Genomic DNA, 22,042 nt, shown 5'->3' with positions numbered 1-22,042 from the left:
GAATCTGCCTTTAAACCTCACATTATGTACTGTATATCAAAGAATGTACCGATTTGTTAGTATCTGCTATGGCACTGTCTCACGATATCAACTCAATTAAAATGTTCTTAGATGTACAAAGACTGGGTGAGTTGGCCATGCGGTTAGGAGCGCACAGCTGTGAGCTTGCATCCAGGAGATAGTGGGTTCGAATCCCACTGCTGGCAGCACTGAAGATGGTTTTCTGTGGTTTCCCATTTTCACACCAAGCAAATGCTGGCGCTGAACCTTAATTAAGGCCACAGCCGCTTCCTTCCAACTCCTAGGCCTTGTCAATTGATGATTCATCATCTCTTGTTTGTGACAATGTTATTCATTGGTAACAAAGGTGAATAATATGTATGATCTTTGTCATAAGAATGTAACTACTCCAGGAGTCTTCCAGAAACTAATAACGTCCCTTCATCTGTAACTGATTTATTTAAAAATGTGCCGAATTTCTCTGTAGATTCCGTTGAGGAAACATAAATGTTTGAGTGGAGTTGTTAGAAACTGCTAACGTATTTGACTTATCTCCTACTAGTGTATACTGTGTCTCTTTTCGCCACACCCAGGGTATGTTGAAGAGCGAATTCTCTGAGGCAATAAGGAGTGTTCCATTGTTGAGAATTTTCATGACTCAATTTTGTCAAAATTTATCCCATTTAGTGCCAAACAGTCTCTCATCCAAGGGTATTGTTTCTGCAGACAGGCAATAAATTAATAACTATCCACTTATGTGCAAGATGTCAAATATTATTGTAAGGTATTCCGACAATCTATTGCGGAAGATGTCTTAGTAAGTCACCTAGTGCGAGGTATCTCGCCCCAGTACAGATCTTATCTGTGTTTTTCATCTAGACCTACTACATATGAATAAATTGAAGCTGCAAGTATTGAGGCAGAGAATATCAGATATGAAGACTCATGTCATGTCATGGATGTTCCTCCTCCTGTTGGGTACAGCCCAAGTAAACGTACTGTTTCATATCCTCCTCGTGTATCTCAAAGAAAGTGTTTTGCCTGTGGAGCCCAAGATCATCTTAGAAGTAGGTGTGTCACTATAAGGAAACCCCAGCCTGGTAATACCATTGCTGGTTCTGTTCCTGAACTGCACATTAAACATTTTTATCCTATGTAGAAGTCTTCTAATCCAAGATCATCTTGTAATAAAACTAATTCATGACTATAATGTGGAGAATAATCCTGTATATCCTCTAAGGTCAAAATAAAATGCTAATTAAGATGGTAATCCCTTTCTTAAGCTTACATGTCGTCCTGGATGTATTGCAATTTCTACCAATGATTACTGGTTCTGAAATAAACAATGAACCTGTTATTGTCCTTGTCGATACTGGTAGTGCAGCTTCATTAACCTTTCAAGCGATAATGACAGAATAAATCATCCTAGCCGCATTGCTTCCTAAGTGGCCATGATGGAATATTCCGTCATCACATTGTACAGTAAATGTCTTTTGGCGATGGGTATGACAATTTATTCCGTCGTACAATCCAAGATTGCTTTTCTTTGTGTGTGTATGTTAGTTTCGAGCTTTGTCTACAGCAGCACTCTCCTAATACCACGTGACCGGGAGAAATGCTTTCGTTCTGAGCCCAGCTGGCAGCCAGCCAGCCAGTATCGGCTACCACCTGCTGAGAGGGGTAGATAGTGCATTCTGGCAGGTGTAAGCGGAGCTCGAAAACATCTGTGGGAAGAAGAACTGTTTTATTTATTACACTCTGACAATTCAGAGAGTGATGTGCTAATAGTGTGACTAATGTTGAAATATCAGGAGACAGCAAGTGCAATGGTGAAAGCAAATCAAGTGAACGTGATAGTAGCACTAGTGGTGACATTCAGCTCGGTGTATGGACAAAGGTAGAATATGAACGGCCAAGATTTACATTTATGGCGCAACCTGGACTAAATGTACAAATTGATGACATAAATAATCTGTTAGAATATTTTCAATTGTTTATCACTCCTGAATTAGCGAAACTAATAAGTAGGGAAACCAACCGGTATGCTCAACAGTTTTAAAAAGCACACCATCCTTGAAACTATATCGGAGAGTGAATCAGTGGACTGACACGAATAAAGATTGCATTCTTTCCCTTGCAAGGCATTCATCAGCTACCTGACAACAAGAGCTACTTTTCTCATAGACAGATATTAGAGACCCCAATATATTTGGAGCTGTTCTCTAAAAAAGACAATTTCATCTGCTCCTCAAATTCTTACACATTGTCGATAAGGAAGTATACGATGAAGGCACATGTGGTCCAAAGAAACTCTACAAATTGAAACCTATTCTGGACAACTTGAACAGCAGATTCCAAAGTGTGTACACACCTGAAAATGATGTGTCTGTAGATGAGCCAGATTCTGTTTTCTTGCCCTTGGAATTGTAATCATTTGAATAGCTTGAAAGTGAGACTGTTTTTTTTAAACCTGATGAAAATACCTGAGCATTTAAAAGTATCTCACCGTAAGTTCCCGTTGCTTTCCTCAGTGAGCCAGATGCCTTGCCCTTCGTACTATGATCATTTTTAACAGCTTGATACATACTCTGTACTTTTTGAACCCAATAAAAATACTATACTACACAAGAGTATCTTACTAAATATGTTACTTTTCAGTACCTTATGGAAAATATGCCACTGTGTTAGCAGCTACTCAAAATAAATTTACCATTTGGAAGATTAATGAATTTCAATTGGTATAGAAATATAAAAACTGCATGTAAATTTCCACCCATTGGACCTGTGATAATGATATGTATTAATGCTAATTGTAATCAACGTGACATAGTTGGGTTAGTTTTGATTAACCCATTTGACTCATTAGACATGACGTTCACAAGAGCATTGGCCAGGTCTTGAACTCAAATGATGAGACTAACGCGCCGCGCAGAGTCATATATGTTAGCTTATATTTTTATCACCCCTGAAAAGGTTTCCCTTTTGTGAACTTCGATGAATACAACAGGAACGTGGCTTGTTTACAGCTCTCCCAAGAACTTGCACCGTTATTTACTGCCTAATTGTAGCCTCTGAAAGCACAACATTTCATCAGGTGTCAGTCATTCTCCTAGCCACGGCTCCGGATGTAGTGTAAGCAAGTGACAGCAATGCTATTGCCAAGTTAATTGAAAGTGTTTTAGATTCGGAGGACAGTGATGATGATTACGATAACATTGAAGAAGAAATTTGAAGTGAAAGTGGTATTTTCAACTGATACGAGTGACAGTGAAATAATACCTAAAGTCCCACATGCGAAACCAAAACAGTGACCGGGTGTGGGTTACTGATAGAGATAACAAACCAATTATTCATCACTTTGCAGGCTCTCCAGGGGTATCAGAAGAACTGAGAGACAAATATTTAGATAATTCTGTATCGGAGTTGTCTGTATTCTTGGATGTTATGGATCTGTCATTTCCCACATTGTGTGGGAAATAAATATTTATGCTATGGAACAATTATCTGACCCACGTGGAAAAAGATGGTGAAAAGTGGTTTGACACTGATGAGGGTGAAATTAAGGCCTAATTTACCCTCTGCATTCTGATGTCCCAGGTTCGTAAGCCTCGCATCCAATTATACTGAGCAAAGACAAATGTATTGAGATCTCAATTTCTCGAGAGACAGTAAGTAGTGTGAATTGCCTCTACATATAACCGAATGTTTCAAGATTTACCACAAAAATCTTCATTCAAACATCAATTTTTTTTTTGCCGAGTACAATTATTTTGAATGTTTCGCTAAAAACTGTACGTGAAAAATCTGGTTGCTATTCCATTTACGGCATTTATTTCAGAGTGGAGCACAGTAGCTCTGACCGGGTGGCTTACTCGTGTTGAGGAAGACTCAAATCTGATTTCTAAGCGAGTGCGTGGAACCATTAAACCTAAAGCGATTGGGTTAAGGTTAGAATTTCCAAATTCATTTAGAAGGCTGGGTGCCTAGTTGTCAAAAATTTGTCCTGTGAAATGAATTTAGGAGCAGATTTTGTTTCTTGTGTGGGCATTATTTTGGACCTATCTAGACAACTGAATTTCTAGTTTAGCCCTTCAATTGATGTTCTGTTAAAGATATTGTGCTCTCAAGTATTGAACCAAGCATCAGATATTCATCACGATGTGAATGCTAGTGAAGCTAATCTGGATTTAGCTCACATGAAATTCAAGCCCGTCAAATTAAAGAAGTCTGTAATATGTATCCTGATGTTTTCAATAATCGGTTAAGGTTGACTAACGACAAAATTGTTTTTTCTTACACTACTCCTATTAGATCTTCCCCCCTCTACAGGCTTGCCCCACCAAAAATGAAAATTTTAAAGGATTTTTTTTTTAATACTCCAACAAGGAATTATCTGGCCTTTAACTTCCTATATTTTATGTACCCAAGCCCTCTGGTGATTTAGGTCTGTTATTGGTTATTGTCAGCTCAATAAGGTCATTCTCCAGTCAGTTCCACTTCCAGATCTGCATTCTTGTTTCACCTCGTTCCACAGGGAGAGTTTGATTTGAATCAGGCATACTTAGAGATTCCTTTTGTAGAGGAATCCAAGCATCTTATACCTTTTTCTACTGACTGGAACCAGTTTGAATACAATAGAGTACCATTTGGTTTATCAACAGAGGCTGCCGTTCTCACTCGACTGTTAGATTCCATACTTTGGGATAACAAATTCAAATTTGTGTATCTTTATCTTGACACTCTCATAATTTATTCTGAGATCTTTAATGATCGTCTGGTACATATCCAAGAAGATCTTGAAAGAATGAGAAAGGCAGGCCTAATTGATACATTTTCCAAGGTCACTTTTGCTAAACTGCAGATTTCCTTCCTTGGGCACACTGTCTCACCCAATTGCATAGCTACTGATCAGTCCCAAACCCAAACTATCCACGAGTTCCCATCTCCCAAGGGCATTGCCTGATTTATTGGCATGGCTAATTTTCTCCGAAGATTTATCCCAAATTTTGCTGAAATTGCTGCTCTCTCTAACGTCAAAATGACAAATTTGTCTGGAAATAACCCTAACAAGATGCTTCTGATAAATCTAAAACCTCCTTGTCCAATGCCCCTGTGTTAGCAAGTCCTGATTTTAGTAAACTATTCATCATCCAAACTGATGCTTCTTGTTCTGTAGTTGCTGGTATCTTTCTACAAGAAAATGAATTACGCAGACAAGTCACTGCTGATGCTTCACGTACTATGAATCCTCTAGAGCAGCCATTCCTAAACTGTGGTCCGCAATGATAATCCAAGGGGTCTGCAATAATGTAAGTTGTAAGTATTTAAAGAGTGAAATTGTGTTGTACACGCACAATTCATAGAACATTATTCAAAATTTAGGGACTGTCTGCACTGTTGTATAACTTACATTTAGCACATGCAATTCTTGGCCAATAAATGGTACAAGTTGGCAGTATCTTGTAAAGACCTTGTAACACTATTCCATGTCTCTGATTGACTTTTGGAGTTTGGATCCGTGACATCCCCTATAACCTAAAATTTCTAGAAAGGCAATACTGCGATTAATGCCTTTCATGACAACATACCTGTGTGAGTACCTTTTCTGCCCTCACACAAATGAAAACTAAGTATAAAAACTGAAATAATGTAGAGGCTGATCTTCGATTTGGGTGATTACGTTTGCAAAACGCTAGGTGTATAGAAAATAGCACCATCCGTTCCATTGTTCCAACAACAATGCCAAATAATTTTTCTCTAATAATTATCCAGAACCAGACTGTTACAACAGTAATTATTAGCCAAATGTCACAATGTTTTATCATTTCTGTGCATATATAAACCATCTCTATGTAAATTTAAAGTTAAAGTTAAATTTAAAGGAAATTAAATATTAGTCCTGAATTATAGGAATACAGTCAAACATGGTAACATTACAAAATTCTTTTTTTTTATGACTAAATTCAGTATAACATTCTGTGGCTAGGAGGTCCTTGGACATGAATGCGATATGCTGAGTGGGCATCAGACACAAAAAGTTTGGAAAACCCTGCTCTAAAGCGCAAAAATTTGGTGTAGGACTTTGAATGTCTTTGCATAGTCTTCTCACCGGAAAAATTTAAGATGTACATGGAACATTCTCATTTTTATCTTGAAACCAATAACCAGGCATTATCCTGGGTTTTTAATTGACCTCCATGCATTGGCCACTTGACGCACTGGGCAATTAGGATTTTTGAATTTAAGTTTGATATTCGTAATATCAAGGGATCTTATGTCACTGCTGATGGGTTAAGTAGAATGTTTAATAAATCTTCAGATAATGTTGACAATGTTAAAATTCATGATCTTCCACAGGTCTGTAAATGTTTTTATGGTTCTGTCAGTGCTATTCTGTCTGTTTTCCCCATTGTGGTACCAGGATATAAAAAAAAAACACCAACATGAGAATGCCGAACTCAGGGTGATCATTGAAGACATTAAATTTCGCAAATGTGTTAAACCATACTCCCTACACAATTGTGTGCTTTGTTGTAAGCACTGTAATGATCACAGATTCAAAATTGTTTGTCCACAAATTCTCATTCCCATTATATTTCAGTACTATTATGACTATCCTACTGGCGGACAGTTAGGCGTGTTCAAAACAAGGCAAAAGATACAACATTTGTTCATTTGGAAAAGAATGGACATCCAAATCAGAGATGGTAAAATCCTGTCAAAGTTGTGCAATAAAATAATAATCCATCTTTAAACACACAAATGGGTCTGCTAGCGTCTTCTCAGGCTTTGCAACGCACGGAAAGAATGTTTGATTACGCTGGTCCTTTACCCCAACCAAAAAACGAAAGCAGATTCATGTTAGTGTGCATAAATGGGTATATTGTTTTTTCCTGGATTTTCCTGATTAGATTGGCTAACACTCCAATGGTTATCAGATGTCTAAGTTCAATATTTTCTTCATTTAGTCCACCTACATTTCTGGTCACTGATTATCTTCTCTGCAAATTTTGTTTTGAACTTTCCATATTTCATGTAACCACATCTTCATCACCCAGCACCTTCATATGCCGAGAGAGTGAACCACAACTTAAAATCTGCCCTGATCGCGTATCATTACGATAATCATCAGCATTGGAATTCTGGTCTCCATTGGCTAACATACGTCTTCAATTCCGCTGTTCATGAGACACACATGCAAATACCCATGAATCTCACGTCCTACAACACACTTTCTCTTCTATCCAATTTGTTGAAAACTGATGGGCTGGAATGATACTGAATAGATCTGTAAAGCGTGGGAGGAGGCAAAGAAAAGGCTCATGGTTTCTCATGTTAAGATACAAAAGCAATATAATAAGAATCATCAACCAACTAACTTATTGGCAGGTGATTAGGTATTTATTAAAACTCATTTTGCCAGTGAAGTTTACTTGCAAGTTTGCTCCTCGATTTCATGGTCCCTATACCATTTTAGAATTTTTAACCTCCGTAACTGTTCTTGTGAGTGATCCTGAATGTAAGACTATCAGTCAAGTTAAACCAGCGTGATTACTACAATATTATTTTGAGGTAAAAAAATTATTATTATTGATACTGGCTGCACTACCAGGTGATGATTATAAAGCTGAAATTGTTAAGGATTTTGAGATCATGTAGTTTTAACTGAATAAGCAATGAAATCTTAAAAGAGAAGGCTAAATTAAAAGCAATTATTTTGGTACTGTAAATATTTGTTTTCTAGCTTTAAGTAATTTCATTAAATCTTTAATATGATATTACCATGGACTCATCAAGAGCATGGCAAAAATCCCTATCATGACTGTTTCGAATATGACTCCCTTTGTGAGTGAATATTTGTAACTGTGTTCTTGTTCATCTGCTTTCTTTGTCCGATTGTGTTACAACATCAACGCACGTCATCAAACAACACCTTTTGCTGTCATGAAGAAGCCACGAATTCTACAAACTATTCCTATTTACGTCAACTTAATGTCATCTTATCATCGCTATGGAAGTTACTGCCAAACTTGTGGGTCCTGTGATGTTTGTGCTGGCCACACTGTACGTTGCTTGTATCTGCTTGTGTCTTCGCTCAATACACTCAATGAGTTATGTCTTTGACTGACCACCCAACCATGTAAGACTATGTACTCCTATTGGCATGTAATGCTAGTAAGAGGGTAATCCCAAAAATAAGGTCTCCTATATTTTTATAAATACGGTTACAATATTGTGAAGAGTGTTTCCTGCGCTTACATATAAACATGCGCACGCCGCGTTGAGGCACTCAGTCTTGGCATCGTTGAGAATGGAGCTCCCGTTGGATGCTATCGCCAAGTGCAAAGTGCGCGCAGTTATTCGGTTTTGAACGCAAAAGGTACTGAACCGATTGAAATCCATTGCCAATTGACGGAAATTTTGTCCTGCATAACAACTATTTCACTTTCAACAACAAGATATACAAACAAGAAGGTCTAGCCATGGGGAACCCCATCTCGGGAATACTCGCTGAAATTTACATGGATAACCTCGAAAACAGTAAAATAATAAAAAACATTAATGGATTGTGTCTTTGGCTACGCTATGTCTATGACATGTTAGCAATACTCAACAAAAGTTGCAACAATAGTGAAAACATACTAACCTATTTAAACAGCCTAGACAACTGCATCAAGTTCACTGAAGAGGACGAGGACTATAATTCAATTAATTTCCTCGATATTACAATCACAAGAACTTCAAATAAATTTGATTTTCAAATCTATAGAAAATCTTTTACTCCCACAACCATAAAACAAACTGTCACATAAACAAGCTTCATTTTACAGTTTAGTGTACAGAGCGCTAAAAATTCCTCTTTCAACCGCCAATCTAAACAAGGAAATAAATACCATAAAAGAAATAGCCAGCTTCAATGGATACAATCCCTCAATCATACATAAAATAATTAGCAAAGTGAAATTAAAACTAGCCAAAAACCTCTCCCCAATAGAAACAAACAAATCAAAGTATGCAACCTTTACCTATACCAATCCGATCATACATCAAATTGCCAACCCTTTAAAGAAACATTAAATTAAAATAATAGCCTTCAAGACCCAAAACTCAAATCAAAAGTTGTTTTTCAACCACAACACTATAAATTCTGACAACAATAAATATTCAGGTTCCGGCATTTACATACTTAAATGCTCCGAGTGCAATAGTTTGTATAACGGTCAAACCAGAAGGAGCTTTACAACCAAGTATGCCGAACATTTCAACGCCCAGAAGCATAACAAACACTCAGCAATGAGTAATCACATGAAGGATACAGGACATAGCTTGACTACAACTGAACAAGATCTTCAAATTTTAAAAAGAATTACAAAAGGCAGACTCATGACCGAGTTCGAGAATTTGTACATTTTCTAGGACCAAAAATATAACATAAATAAAAACCTAAGTGATCCAATAGACAACAAAAGCCCTCTATATGATCAAATAATACTTTTGTTTAATATGTTAAATCTTCGAGACAAAAAATTCTTTGAAGTTCTTAAGACAATATCAATAAGCACCCCCAAAGCCAATAAGCATATCACGCCCCTCTCGCTCTCCCAATGCACACAACTCCCTCCCATACGCCAGCCACAAGCCCACAGCCGCGCCTTCTCAGGTCCACTCCCCTCCACCAAGACGCCACACGTACAATACGAGGAGGAGAACGTTAGTGACTGCCAATATTCCAAAAACTACTTAAACAACAAGATAACAGCCCAACAACACTAAAGGTAAGCGTTAACATCACAGACTCAATTTAAGCGTAAAATCTCTTTTTTCTTCCCTTCATTCTTTCAACTCAATTAATTATGGATTTCTCCTTCCTTTCAGAGATTATATAAGAGCTTAAATCATACCACAGTTCGATAGCCCCTTTCAACTATTAAACCAACATCCGAATACTCCAACAACAGAAGCACACTACCAACATTAAAATATTGGTCAACAGAAGAAGATATTAACGACACTTCAGCAGCCCTCATCATGTTATTAATTTAATTATTCAACATAGGTTCGATTTGAATTACGACATGAAACAGTCTTTGTGTTAGGCACATCATTAATACAGAGAGTGCTCAACGGAAGTGGATAGTCTAATGACATTTCGGTGAACTCTTTTGGTTGATCTACATTAGATTTGCTCAATATAAGTGCTCCGGTGTGCTAGATACCAACTGATGAGCCCAACTTAGCACATGGGGGCGAAATGCTGGCAACTAGGAATGAGTTAGCTGGAAAATTTATAATGTCCAATAACGGACCATTTATATTGGTATTATAAATTTACTCACTCGGACAAATATTTCAGGTTTTCTGTGGGAATCAACATCTATGTCATCTGATGGCCAAGCAGGCATCAATTTTTGGTAATGAGACAAAGTCTTTCATTGTGCACTGGCACTGCTGGTGGCTCCAAGTAGCCTACGCAGTAGCCTCTACGGTATGCACTAGCCATGTGCCTTGGTGGGTGTGCTAGGTACCAACTGATGAGCCCAACTTAGCATACGGGGCAAAACGCTGCCAACCAGGAATGAGTTAGCTGGAAAATTCATAATGTCCAATAACGGACCATTTACATTGGTATTATATATTTACTCATTCAGGACAAATATTTCAGGTGTCCTATGGGAATCAACATCTATATCTATTACTTCACTACAAATGAACAACATCTTCAAATTTTAAAAAGAATTACAAAAGGCAGACTCATGACAGAGTTCGAAAATTTGTACATATCTTCTTCTGTTGACTAATATTTTAATGTTGATAGTATGCTTCTGTTGTTGGAGTATTCGGATGTTGGTTTATTAGTTGAAAGCGGGTGTCGAACTCTGGTATGATTTAAGCTCGTAACTTTGAAGAATATTTAACACATTCTACTCAATTATGTCATTTCTCTTATTAATTAATTTATAAATTCTAAAATATTGCATGTATTTTATAAATACTGAAATACTGCATGTATGTGAGCTTTAGAACACATGACTCTTCATTGTAACTGCCTTAGGCCTCTTCATAAATTTCTGAACTAGGTTTAAGCTCAATCTGCTGGCCATATTGAACAGGTTTTAATTTTTTTCCAGAATTCTTTTTTGGGAAGCAACAATATGAATAGAGTTTTTTTTCCTTGTAAATATGCTTTAAAAAAATAGTATCTCAGTCTTATTGCCATGTGAAAATGATAAAATGAAAAAAAATTACATTAGAGATTGTCATACTTAAGAACATCACCAGCTGATTGCATCTGTCTTGCCAGAGCCCACTGAACATCAATTCTCTCCAGCTACTTAAAGAACAAGGAAAAACCTGGGATTTAAAAAGAAATACAGCAATACTAAATCTGTTTTCAAAATCAGGAGATAAGTCTCTGCGATCAGGAGAGAGGGAGCAAGGACCAAAAATAGGGAGTCTCCCGCTTAAATCAGGGGAGTTGGCACGTCTATGTATAGATATCCGAAAGTAAGAAGTTCTCTATACTGAACAGAATATAATAATAATTGTACCGGGAGGAACACCTCAACGCCGCGCATTCAAATTCAGCGCCTAAAGAACCCCTCTATTGGTAAAACAGTGAAACTGAAACTACACCTACTTAGAAATTTAATCAGAAGATGTCACCACTAAAATATTGAGTAATTTTGTTATTGTGCAGTTGCCTACACTGACTGAATTTATCAGTGTTTTGGTTGCCATTCATCAAGAAGTTTGGACATTTTTCTACAGATGACACTACAAAACTATGATCATGCACCCTAGTGCGAAGTGAAAGAACTTTTGATTCAAAGAAGTTTGTATCCATAAGTTTTTTTTTACTGATTGATGTTCATTTATTTTTGGGTTGGAAATATTTACCTTTTCTTTCCGCCAGTTTTGAGTCCAACCAATCACTAATTTCTGTAATTAATTTTCCACCTATCACAGGCTTCTTCTCCGATTCTGAGTGTTACTTTTGAAATCTACCAATAAAATTCTGTGGATGTGTCTTGATTATTCATGAATAATCTCCAACCTTCCCTGAGGGTTTATAAACTGCGGCTTTTCACGTCTCTGGGCCAATTGATCGTCATCTGACTAAGTGTGTGTGTCAAAGCAGGAGTCGGGCGGCCTCTTTCATCAGGCAGCAGTACATCCACCAGGTAATGGCCACATAACATCTTTCTTTCTTGCTAGCTCCGCAGTTTAACCCGAGGGAAAGGTCCGAATCGTTAACTATGTAACCTTCTTTTCTAAAATGTAACTTCTGCCGGCTAATGTAAAAAGGTCCATAATATCATAGACTGTAAATCGGGGATAGAGAGTGATGTACCCTCTCGAGCTCCCCTTCATCTTGGTTTTGAGTTGACTACGTTTTGTAACTGTTTTTCATCCTTTCCGTAAGGCATTAATTTATCCTTATATGAGTCACCTCAGTAGTTTGGGAACTGCCCCCTGTTTCATCGGCCTAGTGCCCTTTAGGTTTTAGAGTTCATATCTAGGAGCGCAAGCATACGCCTCCATTCATTTTGTGTCCGGGCCATTTATTTAAGCGTTATTCTTTTTACCTGAAGGCCCAGTAGGTTGGGTATTAAATACCCCTGTATTATCATTTTCCAATTGTAAGTTGTGCCTTGAGAGGCCAGGAATTGTAAGTTGATGTTGCCTTGAGTAGGCTTGGAAAACTGAGAGCCTGTTAGCTCTTTTTCAAAGTTTTTGTAAGATTAATGAATGCCTCTTGAAGGCTAGATGTTGTAATTTTGGGAGCAAGTGCTCTTTGAATTAGGGGATTTCTGCCCTTGTACAAATTTGTGCTCTTTTGTAAATTTGAGCTAGTAGCTCAGGAAATGTAAAGCTAGAGGCTTAAAGCCCAAAGAGTTAAGATTCTGTATCTTGGGTTTTTCCCAATATTTTTTAATGATTATTACTTGTACTTGTAAAAATTGTTAAGTTTGAAGTTTTTGAAAAAATAACCTCAATTCTTGACATTGTAACTAGACCCATTCACCCCAGCACCTTCTTTAACCTCTTTCTGCTCCACGGGTAACCCCGTAACAACAACAACAACAACAACATCGTTCTTATGTCCTAACTACTGTCATGGTTTTCGGAGATGCAGAGGTGCCAGAATTTTGTCCCACAGGAGATTTTTTACATGCCAATAAATCTACCGATACAAGGCTGACGTATTTCAGCACCTTCTAATACCACCAGACTGAGCCAGGATCGAACCTTCCAAGTTGGAGTCAGAAGGCCAGCGCCTCAACTGTCTGAGCCATTCAGCCTAGCAAAACAGAATGTATCTGCATAGGAGATGAATGTTTAATGAACATATCTCTTTATATCGCATACTTCTATGCCAACACGATAATCTCAAGCGGTTGAACAGAATTTTGCATGGCTCAAAAGAGGGAGACTATTTTAGAAATATATTAATTTGTTTTCTTTCTTTTTAGTAGGGGAGAGTCCTGTACCTTGGAACGTTTGTACCTTGGAACAGTTGCATTATCTTTGATCTTAGTAAACATTCTTCAGATCATTTGAGTTGAGTTCATTACTTTGCCACCCTGGGCAGCACAGTTTGTCTGGTGGCATCTATTGTGGTTTCAGTTCCAAATTATTTAAGTGTAAAGCATTTTGGTACTTGAAAGTATTTTTAAAGTGATTTCAAATTGGCATATTAGTAGTTCTCACATGTAAAATAGATTTCTTCAATATTTACACTAAGTTAGTGTCCGACTCGTTGGCTGAATGGTCAGCTCGGTCGGTTCAGAGGATCCCGGGTTCGATTCCCGGCCGGGTCGGGGATTTTTAACCTTCATTGGTTAATTCCAATGGCCCAGGGGCTGGGTGTTTGTGCCGTCTCCAACATCCCTGCAACTCAAACACCACACATAACACTATCCTCCACCACACTAACACACAGTTACTTACGCATGGCAGATGCCACCCACCCTCATCGGAGGTTCTGCCTTACAAGGGTTGCACTCGGCTAGAAATAGCCACACAAAATTAAAAAAAAGTAAGTTAGTATGTAAATGGTCTAACTTCTAAACAGGTCACATTTTTGTTCTACCTAACTTATAAAAAGAAATTCTTGTTTCTTTCTGAAATGGGTACATCATGTACCTTGGAACACGCACACCTATTGTACCTTAAAATGGTGTTCCAAGGTATATTACAAGGTACACCATGTTCTTTTAGATGCTATTTTGAAACATTATCTTGTTCTTATTTTGTATTCACCTGAATCCAACTCAGTATTAATAGATCTAGACCCAATAATCTGAAGTTGTCTTCAGATCTTGATCTTCTCTTGATCAAAACAGACGTCCTCTCATAACACCTCAAATTATCAGGCTCTTCCCCACAGCTGAAGAGAGGAAACCAGGGAGCACCAGGGGAAGAAGGAAAGGGAAGTCAACAATCCTAACAGATACTCCTCACAAATATGATCCCCAACCTAACTTGTCCACTATGAAAGAAAATTATGAATCTAAAACATCGACTGCAAAGAAAAGGACTGAAATGAATATTTTCCATTCAGAAGAGGAACCTGATTTTGTGTCTGGTGGTTATGAAGCAGATTAAGCAGCTGATCTGCTTGAAGAGCAGCAAGAGGATGACTTTGCATTAGGCCTACACTTTGATCACCCATGTCTTCCAGAAGAATTTGTTCTGATTCAATTTCAAACAAAAATGTCTCTCGTACATTATGTTGGTAAAATACATGAATATGAGAAATGTTGTTCTGAGTATAAAATTAAGTTTTTAAAGAGATAGGGTAACACTAAAAACTTAATCTTTGACAAGGATACACTATATGATGTTCCCTAGGAAGGCGTCATAATGAAATTGCTCAGGCAAATGTCTCGGTGGCACCCAGCGACAAAAGAAACAAATGCAATTTGAAATAGAAACTTCCAGGTACAATGTACACTGAAACAAATCTGTTTGATTGTGCTGTTGCTGTAATATGAAGGGAAACTGATAACAAAACTAGTTTAATCTGATTCTTTTTATTTTCTTATTAATAGTAATTTTCATCAAATTTTGTAATGAGAGAATAATACTATGCCCAGGGACACAACCTGTTTAATATTACGTATACAAGTAGAGATGAATATCAACGTCATTTCTCGTGAAAAATATAATATTTTTGTAATATTCAGTAATTCTGTCATAACTGTTAAAGTCGTTCCAAGGTACATGAGTATGTTGTACCTTGGAATATGTTGCAGAGTTCAACAAAATGTTCTTAAAAAACTTAACTGGGACACTGAACACAGTGCAAACTGCATTAAAATAGGTGGAAAGACCTGTATTAATGAGGAATAATAAGTAAGATTTATGAAATACAAACAAAAGAAATTTAAAAAATTAAATGTCAACTGTTTCAAGGTACAACACTCTCCCCTAATATTTTATGTTATCTGCATTTTACACTGAAAATATGGCTTTTAAATAAGATGTGCTTACTCCCTACCGGAAATACAGGAACCACATCCATGTGGGAGTTTAGTAATACTGATGGAAGCATTGGCTGCATTCCTTCCCATGTCAGGATGACAATAGGTTTGCGAGGGGTAACATGATATACACGAAATGATAATCCCAATCTCTTTGCTTGATCCTTCAAGAATGTTACACAGGAATCTGAAAAGATAAAAAAGAACAATTAGAAACAAATCTAAAAAATACTTTTTTATACATTAACATGGTCAAGAACAGGACTACTACGAAGTTTACAATAGAAATTAAGATGGTGTGTGATCAAGGACATATTCCCTGTGCAATTCAGAGTGTAACCATTCAACTGCTTGATTACTTTTAATAAATAAATATAAATAAATAAATAAATAAATAAATAAATAAATAAATAAATAAATAAATAAATAAATATCATTATGTAATTTTAAGCACAGTAAAAGAAAATTTAAAGTTCAACAAAAGCGATGCACTACAAAACACAAACAACAGGTTACAAAAGGATATTACAAAAGTAAATTTGAGTGTTAACCACATCTTCAGACAGGTACAATGCACAAAATGAATTTAATCATACATTTGAATGGAAGTAATATTATCCAACGATACATGACGATTAAAATGAGGGCTAATCCCAATCTACACAAAGTAGAAATAAGACCTAACACAGAGGCACAAAAAACTAGCATCACTACATAAAACTCTTCAGGTAATGAGCGTAGATTTTAAGTACTTATGTAAGGTGATACATAAATACCAGGAGGCAAACCCAAGGGATAAATTAATTACATTAGTTACAAGGTTTAAAAACAGGATTGCGTCCGAAACAAAAAGGTACAAGATCTTAGCTGAAAGGCTAAGCCATTTCGACAACTTTAACGGTGAACGTGAATCTCGAGAATAAACTCCTGCGCAAGAAAAAAGAAATTATTACATTTAAATGAAGTTAAAAACCGAAACAGACCGAAGAAGGAGCACCTCCGTGCTCTAAGATGGTCAAATGATCAAAGACGCAGAGCCTACCTCGCTCCAAACGAAGGGGCGGCATAAGATCCAGAAGCAGAAAATGGTCCAACTACCAAAGAGAACCAATCAGAATATGGAATTTACCCTTGACTTTCAATTTCACCAATTACATGAACTCTTTTCTCCAATCGAAAGCAACTTCTTTCTTGCTGAAAAATATTCGAGAAAAGTCTTTGTTTACCCAACAGGAAAGGCGCTTCCAGAACTGCACGTGTAGGTACACGCTCTTTCACACATTTTGATAACAAATGAAAATATTAAATTTAACAGATAAATGATAATTTTGATACAACACATAAATAAAGAGTTTCTAAACAGAATTCTTCGAAGTCCAAACAAAATAATATCTTATAAAACAAAACTTTTAAAACAATGAATTAAGAAATTTCAATCAATTCCCACTGCTACCTTAATACTGCCACACAGAGAAATCCATAAGACTGTTCTAATCTAAGTAACTTATAGTTCTTGAAAAAGGGTGTGGTTTTGTAAAATATAATAATAGTTAGTATAGCCCATCTAATGATTCGTCTGTCAGATGGATGGAGATGTTAAGCCTGGCGCAGACCCCTTAGTGTTATTTGCTTTTCTTTCTTTCTGGAGAAGTTTGTTTGGGATTGCGGCGTCCTTTTTCCCAGTCTCAAGTCAAACTTAGTATTTTTACCCAATTATATTATTTAATTTCTATGCACACGCATCACTATTAAAGTTCATTTACACACGAATAACCAAGTGTAATGTTAAATATTAGGAATCACTTCACTGCTATTAACACTAGAGAAGCTGCTAAACTAAGCACTTGAAAGACCATATAGGAGTGTTATTTCCCTGTACGTAGCGAAGAAACAAATGAACGAGATATGTTTACAACCGTATTTGAGTAGAATCAAGAAATTGGTTAACAATAGTGATGATGTGTGATGACGGTTCAAATAACAAAACTGAAACATTTGTTGGCAGAGGTACGAGGAGGCTTATTAATTTCTGAATTAATAATCTTTGTTGAGTAACATATTGCTATTTGCTGTACGTCGCACCGACACTGATAGGTCTTATGGCGACGACTGGATGGGAAAGGCCTAGGATTGGGAAGGAAGCGGCTGTGGCCTTAATTAAGGTACAGCCCCAGCATTTGCCTGGTGTGAAAATGGGAAACCACGGAAAACCATTTTCAGGGCTGCCGACAGTGGGGTTCGAACCCACTATCTTCCAATTACTGGATACTGGCCACACTTAGCGACTGCAGCTATCGAGCTTGGTGAGTAGCATATTGAGGACATTGAAAAAAAAAAAAAAAGAAAAAGATCACTATCTCCATTTCTTTGTCCACATGTACAATATGGATTATTAGATATATGAAAACGGTATTTATACGCCAGGGTTAAGGAATGATTAAAACGTAATCATATTATACTGATGATGTGACGTTGTGTGTACGTACCTTTGGAAAACCATGGTTGTATCGGGATAGTGGGCTGTAATTGATAATAGTATTTACCCTTATTACCAGCAGAAAGTCACCATAATGTTTGCCAAGCTTGATTAGCGTCTTGTTTAATGCGAGAAAAGAAGTCAGAGATCGGAATTTTGATTTGTAGTGTGTTTGATGGATCATGACTTGCCTCTTTGGCTGCAGAATTGGCTTGATCATTACCGAAATGGTTAGTATGCCCTTTTATCCAGATCAACGTAATATATACGCCTGACTTCTCAAGTTGATAGAGCAAGTATTTAACCTCGTATAAATACGTATTTTGGGATTGCAAAAATGACTGTAAAGCATGCAGGACACTTTGCGAATCTGTAAAGATATTTACTTTCCAGAAACCAAGATGCTGGACATATAATAGGGCTTGATAGATCGCATATAGTTCTGCTGTGAATATAGTTATAATATTTGATAGAGGATATTTATAACTTACATGTGCATGAGAGTCAAAGAAAGCTGCTCCTACTCTATTAGGGGATTTTGCTCCGCAGTAAATATATTATAATCTTATGAGTTTAATGTTCCTTTAAACTTTTTGTGAATTGACTTGAAGGATTCTGTCCTTGGGGAAGGTTGGGCTGATGAGAAGGAGGAAGGTATTATTACTGATGGTTTGAAAGTGAGAGTATCATAATTGTATGAATGCATAATTAAGAGGGGTGTTCGGAGGACCGAGTCTTGAATATTCTGCATTTCCACGTATGCTATATATATCGCTGGGTATCTTCTACTTTTTGGGGAACGCTGCTGATAATATTTAAACAATAATTTCATTTTGGGAATTATAATGAAATTCAATCATGCGATATGTTTGAGAATAAATTTTTTTGCTAGCATTAACCTACGAATATGAAGAGGTGGTTCTTTGGCTTCAACTAACAGAGCATTAGTAGGTGTAGTTTTAAGAGCACCAATACTTATGCGTAAAGCTGAATATTGTATTCTGTCTAATTTTAAGAGAGTTTGTTTAGGTGCTAAGTCAATTATGTGCGCACTGTAATCCATTGTAGATCGAATTGTGGCTCGATACAATTGTAAAGCTGAGGAAGGGTCAGCTCCCCAATTACACCTAGTTACTGTTTTGAGAATGTTAAGATAACCTTCTGACTCTCGATATAATCGCTGAAGATGGAAATTCCAATTAAGATTTGGATCTAGACAAATACCTAAATACGAATGTTGGGGGGCAAAGGGGATGCTATGGCCAGCAAAACTGATTGGACTTTTATCAAACACTCGCTTGGGAGTGAAAATTATTGCAGCACACTTAGGAAGTGAAAGGTGAAGTCCATGTGATGTTAGCCACTGAAAAACAAAGCATGTAACTTGCGATATCTTTTTCCTGCAGTCGTCAATGTTAGTATGGGAACAGTAAATTACATAGTCATCGGCATAAGCTAATATACAGGCGTAAGGGGTTACAATAGATTCCAAATCTTTCATATATAAGGCGAATAATATTCCCCTCAATATGGATCCCTGTGGCAAACCATGTGATGTTTGACGACTGGGAATTGGGTACTGAGAAGATTTCAGTGTTATTGTACGATTAGTGAATAATTGGTACAAGATAGATATAAAATTAAAGGGAAAACCATAATTAGATAATTTTTTCCATAAAAGATGCAGTAAGACTGAATCGTAAGCGCCTTTTATGTCCAGAAAAATAGCGATAGTAGTTTGTTTCCTCCATCGAGCTAATAAAATATCAAGAATCAGTATTATGATGGGATCTTGCATACTGCGTCCTCGCATAAAAGCAAATTGATACTTAAGAAAAATGTTATAGTATTCCAACGTCCACACTAGTCTTCTAAATAAAATTTTGCAAAATGTTTTGCGGATGCACGAAGCTAAAACTACTCCGCGAAAGTGTTCTGGAACGTTTGGGCGTTTATGGGGTTTTAATATTGGAGTTATAAAAAAATCATTCCATTGCGCTGGCACTTGAACGGAATTGAAAATATCATTATAATACTGCAACAATAAAAGCTGAGCTTGAGAGGCGAGTAATTTAATCATATTATACGTAATGGCATCTGGTCCTGGCGATTAATTATTTGCAGTGGATATCACTGTTTGAAGTTCATGATAGGATATCGGTTGTATTCAATGTAGAAAATTGACAATGATCATGAGCTGGCGGGGATATAAATGGGGGTATTGCCGAGGCTGGGGTGATCGACTGTAGAAATTCCTCTAATACCGGTTGTGGAAATTAATATTGGGTTTGGTGTTGAAAGGTTCGTGTAATCATGTGAATTGCGTTCCATAATTGTGCAGACGGTATGTGAGAGTTTAAAGAAGAAAGAAATGTTTGCCATGCATTACGTTTCTTAGAATTAAAAATGAGTTTCGTTTTCGCCATATGCTTTCGTAATTGCAAATAATTATCTTGAGTCATGGACTTACGATACAATTTGAAGAACAGTTTGTGCTGAGAAATAAGACCATTACAGTCTTTATCCCACCATGTGACTGAGGTAACTGGGGGAAATCTAAATGTCTTGATGGATCTGCAAGGGTGAAATGTGTTTAAATAATGGGTCAAAAAGGCGAATAAGGACGAAAAAGGTATATTATTACTACGCTCACGTTGCAAAACGTGATTAATGTATTCACGATAAGCATGGGGATTAAAATTTTTATATGAGCGAATGTTACTTACTGTTGTCAATGATAACGATGTCGCGACGCATTTACTAATACCATACGTGATGAGGATGGGGAAATGGTCACTAGTATGAGTGTGTGCCAATGTATGCCAGGTGGTAACTGGAACCGTGTTCGTACGGCAAAGTGTTCGATTGACCACACTAGGTGGGGAGCCAGGAGGTGAAATACGAGTTGGAGAGCCGTCATTGAGAATTGAAAGATCATGTCTATTGGACATTGATAATAAATTTGATCCTTTTGCGGTATCTGTTGAACTTCCCCATTCTGTATGATGACAATTGAAGTCTCCTAAAATGAAGATGTGTTGAAACTGATCAAATTGAGCAAAAAATTGCGACCATTGACCTTGGGTAATATATATATGCGGAGGACAGTATATACTGTATTTAGAAAACAAATATTATTACAAATGACTCCTTCTGCATAAGTGTGTGGTATATGATATTGAATAGATAACGTAGTATAACTTAAAGAATTCTATATACATGTGGCTACCCCATCATATCCGTCACCGTCATGTCTTATGATTTGATAACCAAATAATCGAAAACGAGTGTGAGGTTGAAACCATGTTTCTTGCAAAATATGAGATTAGCCCGAGTCTCTTGTGTTAACAATTGTAATTCATGTCGTTTGGAAATAACACTCCTACTGTTCCATTGTAGAAGACTGATCATGAGCTTATAGTCATGATATGATCTCTTAATTTATAAAGGACAATACTAAGTTGGGGGTCCTGACCCAAGAGTTGTATTAACATTACAATGATACGTTGTATTTCTTGGTGAAGGTATTCCTTCGTTGGAGAATAATTTTGGGCCTGAGAGGCTCAAATATTTCTCTGTCCTCGGTGTTGAGGAGTAGGCTGAGTAGGCAACACGGGTTCAGTTGCTGCTGATGTACTTGGTAGCGGAGCGAGTCGTTCTGACGGAACACTTCCGTTACGGAGAATGGCTAAATAATCCTGTTTGTCATAACCTGGCTCAGGTGTTGAGGGCGGAGATTGCATAACTACTTAAGTGAACTTTCGCTTCCGTGGATTTTCAGTTGGAGGTGATCTACTTTCTTGTGATAATGGGGGAAACTGGTTTGGTTGTTGGTCCGGAAAATAAACCGGGAGTGCTACCCGAGCTTTTGCCTCAGGAAATGAAATATATTCCATACTCGTGAGTTTTTTGATTCGAACTTGATATTTGTGTTCGGGACAGTCAAATGATCCCGTGGGATGATCTTTTTTGCAATAGGCACATTGAATAAATTGTTCAGTACACTGGTTAGTTGCGTGTAACTGTGAGCATGTACCACATCGGTAATTTTTTGCTTGACATTGCTTTTCGGTGTGGC

The 22,042-nt window shown here is 37.1% G+C and overlaps 1 protein-coding gene across 1 annotated transcript in view; it reads right to left on the bottom strand.

The window, feature by feature from the left end:
- LOC136857707 (aminoacylase-1A) overlaps positions 1-22,042 on the bottom strand; it is a 179,614-nt gene that overhangs the window by 132,378 nt on the left and 25,194 nt on the right. The window contains exon 2 of the mRNA XM_067136573.2: positions 15,506-15,675. Coding sequence (XP_066992674.2) covers positions 15,506-15,675 — 170 coding nt within the window. The remainder of the gene's footprint in view (positions 1-15,505; positions 15,676-22,042) is intronic.

This window comes from Anabrus simplex, chromosome 1 (genome assembly GCF_040414725.1).
Source record: "Anabrus simplex isolate iqAnaSimp1 chromosome 1, ASM4041472v1, whole genome shotgun sequence".
Taxonomy (NCBI): Eukaryota; Metazoa; Arthropoda; class Insecta; order Orthoptera; family Tettigoniidae; genus Anabrus; species Anabrus simplex.
The sequence above is the reverse complement of the archived record's forward strand: the minus strand, read 5'-3'. Positions and strand labels throughout refer to the sequence as shown.